We start from the raw sequence: 15,777 nt of genomic DNA, 5'->3' as shown, positions 1-15,777 counted from the left end.
CATACCCACTAGTAGATTTACGGTCCTCAGGACAACCAGCCCAGTCAGAATCAGAGAAAGCATGAAGCTCTCTAGAATTTGACTGAGTTATACGCAAGCCGAATGAGAGGGTGCCTTTGACATACCTGAGCACTCGTTTTAGCTACTCCCAGTGAGACAATGTTGGAGCATGCATATGTTGACACAATTGATTGACCGCAAAGGATAAGTCTGGCCGTGTAATTGTGAGATACTGGAGAGCACCAGCCAAACTCTTGTATTTCGTTGGATCTTCATATGAATCTGAATTAAGCAATGGAGTTTTCGATGCAGAAATAGGAGTTGCGAGAGGTTTACAATCAGTCATTCCAGCCCGTTTCAAGATGTCTGACATGTACCGCTGCTGAGAAAGAATAACATCATTGCTAGTTTTGACTAGCTCAATTCCAAGAAAGAAACCAGGTTCACCAAGATCTCTAATTTTGAAAGCAGTAGACAGTTTAGAGAGTAAATCAGACACTAGTAGCTCATCAGTCCCCATTACCAAAATGTCATCAACATATACTAAAAGATACACACATGCAGAACCACGAGAGTAATAGAATAATGACACATCAGTCTTTGAAGCTATAAACCCAATAGAGAGTAAAAAAGTATGCAGCCGATTAAACCAAGCTCGTGGAGCTTGCTTTAAGCCATATAAGGAACGCTTCAACAGACAAACGTGATCAGGCAATTGAGCATCAGCATACCCGGGTGGTTGACGCATATAAACAGTCTCAGCCAAATCACCATTCAAAAATGCATTGTGTACGTCAAGCTGCCTAACCACCCAACCTGAGGAAATAGCCAAACTCAAAAGCAATCTGACTGTAGTGGGTTTCACAACCGGACTAAAGGTGTCAAAAAAGTCCTGACCAGGAACTTGATTAAACCCTTTCGCCACAAGTCTCGCCTTATGCCTCTCTATTGAACCATCAGCTTTACGTTTAGTACGAAAAACCCACTTACACCCAATCACATTCATACCTGGGCGAGGAGGAACTAGAACCCAAGTCTGATTGTGCAAAAGCGCATTGAACTCCAGATCCATTGCCTCTTGCCATTCAGAAAATTTAACTGCCTGAGTGTAGCAAGTGGGCTCGGTAGGACACGCCTGAGCAGAGAGAGCCAAAAGTGGAGCCACAGACCGACTCGCCTGAGCAGAGAGAGCCAAAAGTGGAGCCACAGACCGACTCCCCTGAGCAGAGAGAGCCAAAAGTGGAGCCACAGACCGACTCCTCGTAGCCATGAGAGCCAAAAGTGGAGCCACAGACCGACTCCTCGTAGCCATTGCATGGGAGCGAACAGTCGGACGTCGACTCCTCGTAGCCATTGCATGGGAGCGAACAGTCGGACGTGTGGACTTGCCACGGGGTTGTCCTCTTTGACGAGTAGGAGCAGCAGTGGTGGTGACAGGAGAATCAGCCTGAGTAGAATCAGCCTGAGCAGAATCAGCCTGAGCAGAATCAGCAAGAGAAGATGGCAATACTTGTAAAACCGATTCAGCCCACGGCTTCTGCACAGAGGGAGGAGATGGCACAACAACCCTACTAACAAAGGGAAACACATTCTCGTCAAAGTGTACATGTCTGCAGATATAAATCTTATTAGTCGTTAAGTCCATGCATTTGTACCCCCTAAAAGACTCAGGATAACCTAAGAAGACACAAGGAGATGACCGATATGACATTTTGTGACGATTATAAGGACGCAAGTGAGGATAACAAAGACAACCAAACACACGAAGAAAAGAGTATGAGGGAGAAGATTTATGCAACAATAAATGAGGACTGGAATTCTGCAAAACACTAGATGGCATTCTATTAATCAAGTAAACAGCAGTTTCAAAAGCAAAGTCCCAAAAACGAGATGGAACAGACGCACGAGCCATAAGAGTAAGACCAGTTTCGACAATATGTCTGTGCTTCCTCTTAACACGACCATTCTGTTCATGAGTGTAGGCACAGGATTGTCTATGATTAATCCCTAACTGAAGAAGAACAGTATGTAACTTTTTGTATTCAGCTCCTAAGTCAGACTGAATAGCCTTAATTTTGCGATTAAATGACCGTTCAACTAAGGCACGAAACTTGTCAAAAATGGCATACAAGTCAGACTTCAATTTCATAGGATAATACCACGTGTAACGAGAATGGTCATCAACAAAAAGAACAAAATAACGATAACCAGAAGAAGACAAAATAGGATCTGGTCCCCAAATATCAATATAAATCAAATCAAGAATATTCGAACTAATAGAGTCTACACGTGGCAAAGGGAAACGAGCAGACTTGCCCAATTGACACGCAGAACACAAAGAAGAAGTGCAACGATTATTGCAACTAGAACCACTAACAGAACAAAAAGGAAGAATACGATCTAAGACTCGTTGATGAGGATGTCCCAAACGATCATGCCATACGGAAGAGGAAGCACGGGACGAGATAAACGCACGGGGACTGTTTTCCGGAATGGGCAGCGTGTAGAGACCACCGCAACTATTGCCGCGAAGAAGAATTGCCTTGGTTGCTATATCCTTCACAACAAAAAAGGATGGATGAAACTCAAAAAAGACTTTATTATCTTTTGCAAAGCGTTGCACAGATAAAAGAGAGGAAGACAAACCAGGAACATGTAAAATATCAGACATCCTAAATACTTTAGACGGGGTAGAGAAAGAAGCATGACCAGTATGACTAATAAGCAAACCTGTACCATCACCAACTCGAAGAGCATCACCACCAGTGTACTCTTCAGATGTAGAGAGCGCAGCAATATCAGGGGTCGCGTGATTTGTCGCCCCAGTGTCTGGAATCCAAAGATGCGAGTCAGACACAAGATTCGGCGCATCCTCAGCATATGTTAAATGAGCTTGGAGTCCACGGCCAATTAAAGAAAAGCAGGCTGGTGCAAGATGACCATAATTGCCACATAATTGGCATTGAGGCTACCAATTACCACCACGTCGTCCACGTGACCTGCCACCACCATGCGAGCCACGTCCACGCTGCACACCACCGCCCTGCTGCTGTTGCTGGTCGGCGAAAGCAGCACCGCCACGCGACGGAGTCCCACCGCGACGATTCGATCCGCCTCGCCAAGACCGCGACCGATCTCCACTACCACGCTGGCCAACAAAAGCCGCAGCTGCAGGGGCTGGAACACCGCCATAGCTATCACCGGTAGCGAACTCATGCGAGCCAAGGAGATCTGCGAGTTCGGGAAGACGCACCGGCTGACCTCGAACATTCAAAGAGGCTACGACAGAGTGATATTCTGGACGTAAACCCCTGAAAATATACATATTTTGATCCTCCAAAGGAACCGCACGGCCAGCAAGAGCTAGATCTTCCACCATAACTTGCGCACGAGCAATGTAGTCGACGTCGGAGGCATCACCTTGGCGTATTGTTTGCAGCTGTCCAAGAATATGCATAATCCGAGCTTGACTGGAAGAGGCGAGAGCCTGCTCAAGCGCCAACCAGAGATCACGCGACGTAGTGCAACCAATTGCGAGGTACATGACTTCCGACGAAAGTGAAGAGATTAACATGCTAAGGACCGCCTGATCTTGGCGCACCCATGGAGCATGCAGCGGGTTTGGTAGAGCAGCAGCAGCGGAGGAGCCTTCAGAAACGGGAAGAAAACGATTAGGGCAAGAGTTCGTGCCATCAACGAAACCCATGAGGTCGTGCCCACGAAGAAACGGAATAACCTGCGTCCTCCAAAACAAGAAATTTTTGTTCGTTAGCTTAATGCTAACATAGTGATGCGCAGCAGACAGAGAAGCGACTGCTAAAGAAACCGCAGAAGAAATAGCTGCATCAGAAACGGTCCGTTCGGAAGAATTAACAGAGCCGTCATCCATTGGAAAATAAACCTAGGCTAGTTGATACCAAATGAGAACTGAATATTGTATTGATTCAATATTCAATTACAATGATGAGGAATAGGAGATATATATACAAGGGGAGTCTCAGGTAGAGTAGAATAGCTAGTCCTAACATGACTCAAACTCAGAGAGTCCTAATACGGATCATTTAATTAATTTAACATAAATCAATAAGTGTGAAAGAGTAGTTATAGAATATTCTTGGTAAATACTGGATATTTATTAATTTTATCATATATATATATATATATATATATATATATATATATATATATATATATATATATATATATATATATATATATAAAATTAACGTAACGTCTCAAACTGTAAGATCGATTGTAAATTATATTGTTTCGTGCCGTCTTTTTATATACAAAGCCCTAACAAGTTTCAAAGTAAAAATAGTTATTTCACGACGCTTGATAACGAAAATAAAAAACATTTATAATTAAAGAACACAAATATTATTTTTCTCCGAACGAGGTGATCGAATGGTGAAGCATGATTCTCATATCAAAATGTCACAATTTTGAATCTTACCAATACCCTCTTAATCAAGTTTGCAGCATATATAGCATTCAAATAGAAGTTGTAAGTTTCTTTTGTCACCCAAATAACCATAATGTAAGTACTAGAGTTACATTGTTATAAAGTTTTCTAAATAATAAATACTCCTTAAATAAGCACAAGAAACTATAATTGCGATAGATTTAATTGTTGATTGAATGCTGCTTTAAGCTCTATTGTCCTCCCCAACTACCATTTCTAACGGTTAATAATCCTTAAATGCAAAGCAATAGCAACATTTTCACCAAAAAAAAAAAGCAATAGCAACATAGCATCCGATTTTAAAAAAAAAAAAAAGCAACATAGCATCCAATGCCAATATTTTAGTACATTTTTTTTAATCAAATTATTATCGAATTCTATGTGTTTGTGTTATATATATATATATTTGAAATTTTAATTATAGTGAGATAAAATTATTTTAATTAGTTTCATAGTGGAGGACATTTGAACTTACACAGTTACACACATCATGCCCATAGGCTAATTACCTTCTTTCGCCATCGAGTCAAATGTTCATTATTGTGAGATGTATTTGTACTTAATTCGGTTCGTGTTTATAAGCTAGAGTTCGACTTTAATGCTAAAAACTCTCTAACATAATATATTAACAATTAAATTCGTATGGTACGAATTTTATTTATTGAATTACGTAAATTTAAATACTCCATAAATAATAATGCAAGCCAAGGGGGAGAAACAAAATTTTAATTATTTATAAATTATAATGAAGAGAAACAAGGCATGTGCGTTGAACGCTGTAGCCACGCACAAAAATATTGCCTCCCCCCAACCATTTCATATACACATGCAGAGATTATTATTTTTTATTAATTATACATGTGGTTGACTACTTAACCAAATAATACCAAGTTTCAAAAGCACCTTTTATTTTCCTCTCTATTATTGTTCATACACTTAATATAATCTAATAATTAATGAACACATTTGTCTAAAACCAGAATTTGTGTATCATGTGGCTTTTATTTTTTTGGGTCTGTCAGGTATGAGTAACTTAAGTTGGTTTAGATCTTTTGATTAATAGGATCACAAAATAGTGTTTACTCCGAGTACACATTCAGATAGTAACTGCAAACATTTATTATAAACCAAAGAATTTGTGTACCACAACACAAAAAATATATATGTACAATTGAATTAGATTTAGAACTCGTAGTTAAAGCACTTCAAAAGAAAAAAGGAAGAAGAAGAAAATGTAAATCTACCCTCATTAACTACAATAAACTCATTTAAGATTTAGTGAAGCTAATTAAATGATTTGTTTTCTCTAAGCCAAAAATTTAAAATGATAATTATATCATATAATTATATTTTATGTATGTATTATATGTTCAACACCGCCCATTTTGTATGTGGGCCAATTACTCTTTGGTGGGTCATATATAATGACTTAGTACTAAATTAGTAGATGTATTTTATTTCAATAACTAACAAGTTAACTTAATAGTTGAATTACACATATATATATATATACTCAGCATGACTCACACATCCTGCAAAGAAATAAAAATTATTGGCTACCTAGCTAGCTTGCAAACTTATTGGGTCAAATAGAGCTTTGGGGAGAGCAATTCTTGATAGACCCCCAAATAATATACCAGGTGCAAGTTTAGTCTGGTTAACAATTCATTGTTGGTTTAATAATCATAAACGATGATACCCGTATGTGTACACGGAGTGAAATTCGTCCTTATAACTCCAGTCCAGTCAAATAGAAAAGGCCAACTAATAAGTATTTCTCAAAAGTAGAATTTATAACACTATAATTACTAAACAAATTATTTCATTAACTTGACTAGGATTGTCTATTTTCTACGTTCAACTTGAAAAAATTTATCCCAGTTAAAATTTGATAACAATAATTTGGTACTAAATTATCTAAATCGATAAAGTTATAAGGTATATATATCAATCTTTGATCTGAATACAAAAAATATTATTTTGTGAATTCAGAATGTCTCTGGAATGGTACGCTTTGGTTCCCACATGATCTTGTTCACGTAGGCCTGTTTACATATGAAGACACAACAACTGCAAATTATTGAAACAAAACTCCAAAAGTTGAGTTGACTGTTGAAAAATCCAAGTATTCTGCTCCAAACTTTCTTGTTAATGCACTGTAATTAATAATTAATGTCTTCAGTTTTCAAAAAATAAAAAATTAATGTCGTCAATAATAGTATAATACTATTTTTTTTATGACGAGGGAACCCAACCACTATTTTAAGGGGGCGTTACATTACCTCAAATTGCTAGATTTAGCAATATACCTGCCTCCACCTAACAAAAATAAATGGTGGGAACATAGAGTTATATCTATCAGTAAATATAATAGCACGCTTTTTTAGTCTAAGTAATGAGTTCATTTGTATGACAAAGGAAAAAGTTAAAGAAAATGAAAAAATTTTAAAAATTGTCTAAGAGGGTATTAAACATATCTCGTGTGTTATCATTTATCATTCAAGTTACCAAATTTAAAGAATCTCAATTTGTGTGTCAAGTTATGGTAATTGAAAACTAACAACAACAATAATAAATTAACTAAAATTTTAAACAATAGAATACAAGATCAAAATGTTAAATATCAATAACTAGCTAATGCATATATGGCCCCTCCTATGTATACCCCAGTACTTGTTGAATAATTATATTGTAAGTTGCTTTCTTTCCTTGAAAACGAAAAGAGGAAAGATAAGTCCCAATATTGATAACAAAACAAATGCACGTACTACATAACCAGTACTTATACTGTGGCCATGGTCCACAATGCATTGTAAATCATGAGTCATGGTTGATACTACAGTTGTGTTGAAAAGATATTGTAGTTGTGTTGAAAGGATACTGCAGTTGTATTGAAAAGGAACTGCTGTTGTGCGGAACAGAGGCCGTGTCATTCATCTGGAACTGCAGTTGTGTTGAACGGATACTGCAGTTGTGCTGAAAAGATACTGCAGTTGTGTTGAACGGATACTGCAGTTGTGTGGAACGGATGAACGGCCTCTGTTCCGTGCAACTGCAGTTTCCTTTCAACACAACTGCATTATCCGTTCTAACAGAACTGCAGTATCAGTTATGATCATGGTCCACGATATAATTTGCCCTACATCACACATGCATCTTTCAACAAATCCATAATGCCAACCTTAATTAATTAATTATTATTATTAAAGATACCAATGAAAGTTAAAACCTATTTTTTGTGGTGGGTGACGAGGGAAATCAGGGTATGCACTGCGTAAATGCCGCCTTGTGACTTTAGCTGATAAATGATCACAATAAGGTGAACCAACTTAGATTAATTGTTATAACTAATTGGCTCAAATTAAGAAAACTAGTTTTCCCAAAATCACTATACACATTAATTGTCTGTTTGTTCACCGACGTACCCTAATTTTCACACACTGCACACCAGTCTCTGCGTGCACACATTAGTGCAAGAAATTGCGTGGGACCTCGCATCTTTGTAGCTACTAGGAACTGATCATCAGACTGCACTAGCAAACGTTAGAAAGGATTAGAAAATTTATTGGTTTTGTCTTAGATGGTGGGGCAGAATGGAGCTAACACGTTCTATTGTCGACGGAACCTTTCCTCTTAATTGTGTTTGTAGCCTTCTACGACTGGTTTTTTCATGGCCTTTTTATCCCTTTTGCTCGTCACGTACGTTCCACCACATCTTTGAATCTAAACATGTTGTGTTCAACTTATTGTCATCATGTTTTGCGTTGTGTAAGAGGAAAGGGAGGGTAGTGTGGAACATGGGTTCCGGGAAAAGGGCAAAAGTGGGTAGCTACTAGCTACTAGGTTGTGCAAAAATAGGGGAAAAGGTGAAAACGAGACGTGGGATACAGGGAATGTAAGATACGAAAGAGTGAAGTGCACTAGAAATGTATATTGTCTTGTAAATATAGCGAGTTTTGGTGAGAGTGGGTGCGTGGTATGTGGTGATCGATAACACCTTATGGTGAATTGACACAAATTATACTCAATGATTACTTTGGTATTTGAGTATTTCGAGGCCGTGGAGGAGGCAAGGCTGATTGTGTTATGTCTAAGCAGTCTAGGTGTCTCCCGTGATAACAAAATGTATAAGTGGGTAGCTACTAGGTTGTGTAAAAATGGGGAAAAGTAAAACGGAGATGTGGGATACAGGAAATGTAAGATACTAAAGAGTAAATGCAGTAAAAATGCATATTGTCTTGTAAATATAGCTTGAGTTCTGGTGAGAATGGGTGTCTGGTATGTGGTGATCTATAACACCTTCTGGTGAATTGACACAAATTATACTCAATGATTGCTTTGGTATTTGAGTATTTCGAAGTCGCAGAGGAGGCGTGCGTGACTGATTCTGTTATGTCTAGGTGTCTCTTGTGATAACAAAATGTTTGAAAGGCGGAAAACACACAATTAAAACTTTTCATCAATGACACTTACACCTTAGTATGATGGAGACTTGGGGGAATATAAGAAGGGGATAGATAACTTGTTCCAGGGTGTTGGAATCCAATTCAATGTGACTTTAATTTGCATTGGATCAAGCAGCAGATCAGAGGATAAAAAAGGGACAATGAAGAGAGAGGGTTCCCTACAGCTGGAGATAAAGACCATGTCCATGTGCTAGATTCAATAGGGCACCCCTTCCAATGGGGTACATGTACCTCAATCTCATTACTTAGGCCCCACAAAGGCCCCTCAAGAACCCAAAACCCCCCACCCACTTAAAATAATAGACCCTAATTTGCTAGTGGGGGAACACTTGCCATCTTTGCACCAGTATTTTACACGGATTTTGCATGTTCCCTTTGACCCATTTTCACATGCCCTCTGAACCCTTCACCCTAAAAAAACAATACCACAAATTTCCGGACACAATTCAACTAGTCAACTAATTCAGAATAAAATTAACAACTTATTTCGCCAACCCTTTTATCCCGTGTATAAATACTTAAGAGAAACTTGTCCGTCTGGGTTGTTGAGCAAATCCGACAATTTACTCATCCACCAAGATTATAGGGTAAGGGCAAGTAGGAACCTTCGGGTTAAAGATGCAAACCTAAAAGAGCTTAACATACCAAGGCGGGGAATTACCAAGTGTCAATTATATATAACCCTTTCTTTATACTCATAAATTAAACATCTAGGGTGCGTTTGGTTCGCACATGGGAATCGGAATCGGAATGGGTATCAAAAACTTGGTAATGGTAATGGGTTTTGGTGAAAGTATTTAGCATGTTTGGTAGTTGGGTGGAATGAGAATGGTTATTAATTGTTGGGGAAGAAAGGAGGAAGAGGAATGAAACCCTTATTTAATAAGGGTATGGGTTTTCTCATTAATGGGGTATTCCAAACCCATAGTAGCATTCACAAAACCTATCAACCAAACACAAGCAATCACTTTCATACCCATTCCTTATACCTAAACCCACCAACCAAACACACCCTTAATTCTTACTTAAACTCGGTTTATAAAAGTCGTTTTTATGATCAAGAAAAGGGCAAAAAGAATCACCCTAGAATTAGGTAAAGAACAAATTCCATTATAACCACCCCAGAGGGATAGGCCATAGGATTAGGCAATCGGTTTGGTTTTGGGAGTTTCCTATCAGCTTCTCTTCGCCCTGACATCATTCATGGCATACCATGATTGGTAATTACAGCAGAGCATATGGACGAGACAATGGAACAGTGAATGTATGTGTCTGTCAAAAGAAAAAAATTAAAAAATTGTTTTTTGAGGTAATTAAGGTGGTGATGATCTGGTTTCTTGCATTTAATAAGGCAACAATTATGGTGGATTATCATTATCTTGAGGGGAGATATTGACAAAAGAAAGAGAGAAAAGGGGAGATCGGAAGAACATCATTGGTTGCTTTCTATGAATCTGTCTTATCAAGAATAAGAGATGGGGAAAACTGGGAAATGGATAAAGAATTTCTTGAGTGGGAAGAAGGAGAAAGAGAAGGAGAAGGTGATTGGCTATGGAGGTGGGATTGAGCAGCCTACAACGCCCGTTTCCGTCACTCCCAGAGAGAAAAAGCGGTGGAGTTTCCGGCGGTCGTCGGCCACCGCGCCGGGGCAGCGAGAATTGTTCAGTTCTGCTCCGGAGAGCACCGCCACCACTCCCAATGCTAAACAAGACGCGTTGGAATCATCAGATCATGACCAGAAAAAGCACGCCTTGGCGGTGGCGGCGGCCACCGCCGCCGCTGCCGACGCTGCTGCAGCCGCAGCCAAGGCCGCCGCCGCCGTCATCCAACTCACCGCCGCCGCTTCCGGCGGCGGCAGAGCCTCTGATGCTGCCGCCACTAAAATTCAGGCAGTTTTCCGGGGTTACTTGGTACACAATTCCTCAATATCCATCCTAATATTAATTTTCTTGAGTGTTACTGATTCTGTTATAATGCATTATCTATTCATAACTACTTTCTCGACTGAAGCACAGAGAGTTAACACTGACTCCAGTAGAGCTTGATCGAATTCTTTAATTTTGAATGATTATGAAATGGGGAATGGTGTTGATTTGTAGGCAAGGAAAGCGTTGAATGCTTTGAAAGGGCTAGTGAAATTGCAGGCACTGGTGAGGGGACATTTGGTGAGGAAACAGGCGGCCGCAACACTGAGATGCATGCAGGCACTCATAACAGCTCAGGCCAGAGCTCGAGCTCAGCGCCTAAAAATGGCGGCGGAAGATCAAGAAACACCCACCAATCAACGCCTATCAGTTCACAGCAGATTCCGCCACTCATTCAAAGTATGTCCTTATCTCATCTCATCCCATCCCCTGCATCAATTTCCTTCAAACCACAAAAAATGTATCAGAAATTGACAATCTCAGCGAAGTAGGTCAGACAGTTAGTTGTATAATCACAATTAAGCTCTCAGTAAGAGCAGTTTATTAATTCTTTGGTTTGAACTGGGACAACCTACAACCTATCTAGACTGATTTACTTATTTGTGAGTTTTTATCAGCCTATTGACTTTCTTGTTTTAAATCGGTCAACTAGGATAACCATTGAATGTTGCAAATTGTGGTGAATTTTCATGTAGGATTATGAAAGGGGAATGGAGGAGAACATCAAGATTGTGGAGATGGATCTAGGAGATTCAAAGGGGAGCATGAAAAGCCGAAACAGTTATTCCAATCATGGCCAAACGACAGAGCACAGATTCTCATCGTACAATCCCTCGTACACCAATCAAGAACCCCCCCAAATCTCCCCGGCGCCGTCCGCCGTGACGGACCAGAGCCCCAGAGCCTGCAGCGCCCATTTCGAAGACTACTCTTTTAACACCGCCCAAAGTAGCCCACAATGCTACTCCTCCGCCCTGTCCAAACCCGACCCGCCCAGAATCCCCCCAGTCCCCTACGCCCGCTCAGAGTACTCGGACTCCATTTACACCGACTACCCATTCTACCCGAGCTACATGGCCAACACACAGTCCTCCCGGGCCAAACTCCGGTCCCACAGCGCCCCCAAACAGCGCCCGGAGACGTTCGAGCGCCAGCCCAGTCGCCGCCGGCCGTCCATCGAGGGAAGAAACGTGCCACGCGCCGTCAGAATGCAGCGGTCGTCCTCCCACGTTTCGTCCGCCGCGCAGGGCTACCAGTATCCGTGGTCGATCAAGCTTGATAGATCGAACATCTCGCTTAAGGACAGCGAGTGCGGATCCACGTGCAGTGTTCTTACGACCAACACAATGTACTGCAGACCGGTGGTCGGATTCGATGTAAGCATTTGTGTTCTCCCATGTTTTTTTGCGGAATTTAAGGTTTTGATTTGTGGATTCATTTTTGATCTGTTTCCATGCAGGTGCAGGGAAATAGGTACTAATAACTAATCAGGATTCGGACGAATTCCCAAACCAGAAAATAAAGAAGAAGCAAAGGAAGTGCAACTTCTGAACTGATTTGTGACAGTTTGGTGGCTTTAGTTTTAAACGTTTGATCGTTCTTTAAGTTTGGGTTCTGGTTTCTTAAATTTGACTGTGTTTTTTGATGATGAAGTGTAACAAGTTTGTTCATAGGCCCTCTTGTTTTTCTAAACTGCTTGTATGTTGTGTTGCTGTAAAGCTTGTAACAAGAACTTATCTAAACATTCGACTTTTTAAAGAATCTTTTTTGTCTATATTTTTTGAAATGAGTAGTGTTGGTTTCACAGTTACACAGTGATTCTTCGGCGGGTCACCAGAATTGTAAAACAGTAAGAAAAAATGTTGAAATAATGAAAAGTGATATTATTGCTATAAGAATTGAGAGTTAGACCCCTTACAGTGTGACTCCAGGGGCATTTATACATGTTCAAGTTAAAGAAAAATGGAAAGGAAAAGCGTAACAAATTTGAGTAAAAGAAGCCTTCTTAAACTATGTTGGGTCTTGTTTGTTAAGTTATGAGATCCCTTTCCTAATGTGAAAGAGGAAAATTTTGTCCTAAATCTTGGGACCCACAGTTGTTCGGCATTCCTGGTTGCCTGGTCCGTTGTCCCGACTGGGCCGCCTATTCGAGCTGCCAGACTGAGTACCCTACTCTGAATATCAAACAAGTAGATAACTGTAATTACTGTTTGTCTTGTTATCTTAGCTGTCCCAAAGGACCCCAAAGAAAATAAATTAGATTAATTCAAATTAAGAAGACTAATAAATTACTTCCTTTAAGTGTTAAACTTATAATCACAAAATTACAAAGTTAAGTAAGTTGGTTGGATTGCCCATCTTTTAGTCTACACTATACTCATGGAGATATCAGAAAGCATGTTTCTCACATGTAATAGATAAGATGTGAAGTTTGGCAATCTCAGTGGAGGGCTTCAACCCAGTACGATGATGTTGTGAACGGATGAAATGTTCACCGTTGATTTTGATTGATGCAGAGAAATCATTCGGTCAACGGTTGCGACGTGACGATATGTGGCGGTCCACACTTCTAGAATGTCAACACCTCCAAAAAGCAGAGTTTGTGCATCTGCTGGGCTTTATTCATAGGACCATGTAAACAATCTATCGTATCAACTTTAATTTTATCAAAGATATTTCTGGTTACAAGAGAATGAAATGAGAACAAATAAGAGATAACTACACAAAGTTGAGTTGGGTAGGGGTAGGGTCTACAATGTTAGCAAAGAACAACACGGTAAGGTTCTCTGGAAATCCAATATTGGGAGATTAGGAGTGATTCGCCATTCAATCTGTATATACACACTTTTCTATTCATCATAACATATTTAATTCGGGATAACACCCAATTAAGCTGATCAAATATCGAGTAATTGATTTGGTAACTATAAGATTCAAAATTTAATTTCACCTTCTTGTAGAGTAGTTCTTTGTAGACATCAGACACTAGTCCTTACACTTAATAGGTCGGTCATCGTGATTTATTACTCCACAATTTTGTTAGGGTCGAGATGTTGGAGCCATTAGGGCCAAAATTCACCTTTTGTGGGTAGATATCTTGCAAATGGAGCAACAGTTTAAAAACAATTCATTTAATATATTTTGGTGTCTTATAAATGGAGCAACAAACCAAACATTGAACTCTAACATTAAACGTTTTAAAGACTTTTCATTATTAAAAAAAAAAAAAAAGAGAGAGAAAAAGAGTTGAAGCCTCTCCTCCTAAAGTGTCATATATAAATGGAAAACAACAACCAATCATAAAACTTATTTAATACACTACACCATTTTACCTATAACATATAATATCAATTATCTTCATTACTGTGAAACTAATCTAGATTCGACTTTAGTTACATCAACAGAATTCAACTCTAAAAAAACGATTTAACTTAAAACTGTTCAACATAACGTAATCTAGATTCAACTTGAATTACATCAGCAGAATCTAACTTTCAAAAAAGATTTTAACTTAAAACTTTTCAACATAACACACTATACGGGAATCAGTTCCAAATGTTGTAATAAGTGCAACATTGAAGCCGGATGTACTCCTCAACGCATTGTTACATTTTGGTTAGTCCAAGATTGTGGTTTGGTGTGGTTGGGCGGTGGTCGTACGTAAGCCATTCTACTACCTAAACCACACAAAATGGGTGTCCCATTCCATTTGTGATTTGTACAACCACCAGTCCACCGCCATTAATAGGCATGCCCATCCTCTCAGACCCCTCCATCTATAGCTCGAATTGATGCAGTGATACATCAACAGTTCTTCCCATTTCTGCTAAATGATGCCCTCCACATGCTCTGTCTTCCTACTAATTATTATGTTTGTTCCATGATTTCTGTTGCAGCATCATCAATATTCTCAATAATACATCGTTTTAGTGGGAGTTGTTACAGTTACTTTATGTCACAACTCAAACTCAGAGGCTGTTCTAAAAGCCACTATTTAGATGTGGATATGTCAATCCCACTAAAACACAATCAACTAGCTTGTCTAGCCGCCGATGTGTCCAAGTTCACAACCTACCGAGAACACCAATATGTATTTGTCCCGTTAAGATACATTCCAAAATTTACTCCTGGACTTAGACTTTAAAAGTCTGTCTAGGATCAGGGTATGCGGGGATTCTCGAATTTGAGGTGCAATATGAAAATTCATTGCTAGCTAGCTAATAGCTTAATTGGATGTAAATAGTGTATTTAGTAGGAAGTTATGCTTGTTGAGAAATAAGGGAACTTATTTATGCTGGTGGAATAGGAAACACATACTGAAAATCAGCTAATGTGGCAACTCTCAGATGGGTGCTCAAACTGGCTGTGACATGTGTTGATTGTCGATGAGATGACTAAAGCAATGGTAGCTTAACTAACCTGTTTAATTGACGAACATCTGCACACCATGATCAGTTTCCTAACCAAAATAACTGATAAAAATCTAACGATACCAAAGCTTGAGTTATCATGCAATACTAGTATTAATATGCCATGATTAATTTTGAATGAGATTTGAAATCAAAGTTGCGTTTTAACTAGGGATTACATGACTTTATGTGAATGCTTATCTCCAATTGACACTATATCTATAAATCAGTACAATAATGTTATAATAACAAATAATATCCTTAGAATTGTAATGACATAAAATGATATATAAATAATAATAATAAATCATCATTTCAGTTAGAACTTAGAACAATGTGGAATGTGGTGGTAACTTTCAATGGTTCACTTTAAGAGATTCAATGGATCTTGGAGGCATTATTGATGAATTATTGCTACACCAGCAGCAGCTATTAATTATCCCTAAAAAGTGGATGTTGAAGAATTAGATGAATTTTTATGGTTTTTTTTTTTTGAAAGCAATTTTTATGGT

General features: G+C 39.1%; 1 protein-coding gene across 1 annotated transcript; it reads left to right on the top strand.

The window, feature by feature from the left end:
• Positions 1-10,075: 10,075 nt before the first annotated feature.
• On the top strand, positions 10,076-12,642 carry LOC116001012 (protein IQ-DOMAIN 14). Its single transcript, XM_031240911.1, has 4 exons — positions 10,076-10,841; positions 11,031-11,255; positions 11,552-12,232; positions 12,316-12,642. Exons 1-4 carry the CDS (start codon positions 10,407-10,409, stop codon positions 12,334-12,336), a joined length of 1,362 nt encoding a protein of 453 aa, XP_031096771.1. The 5' UTR covers positions 10,076-10,406; the 3' UTR covers positions 12,337-12,642.
• Positions 12,643-15,777: the final 3,135 nt, after the last annotated feature.

The sequence above is a fragment of the Ipomoea triloba genome, chromosome 13 (genome assembly GCF_003576645.1).
Source record: "Ipomoea triloba cultivar NCNSP0323 chromosome 13, ASM357664v1".
Taxonomy (NCBI): Eukaryota; Viridiplantae; Streptophyta; class Magnoliopsida; order Solanales; family Convolvulaceae; genus Ipomoea; species Ipomoea triloba.
Note: the sequence above shows the minus strand (reverse complement) of the source record. Positions and strands in the feature narration are given on the sequence as shown.

What these genes read in the sequence shown, in the direction of transcription:
- LOC116001012 (XM_031240911.1), top strand. Translation starts at nt 10,407, where the DNA reads ATGGGGAAAACTGGGAAATGGATAAAGAATTTCTTGAGTGGGAAGAAG. An exon ending in CAGTTTTCCGGGGTTACTTG is followed by an intron (nt 10,842 to 11,030) that starts GTACACAATTCC and finishes GTTGATTTGTAG; the next exon opens with GCAAGGAAAGCGTTGAATGC. An exon ending in GACCGGTGGTCGGATTCGAT is followed by an intron (nt 12,233 to 12,315) that starts GTAAGCATTTGT and finishes GTTTCCATGCAG; the next exon opens with GTGCAGGGAAATAGGTACTA.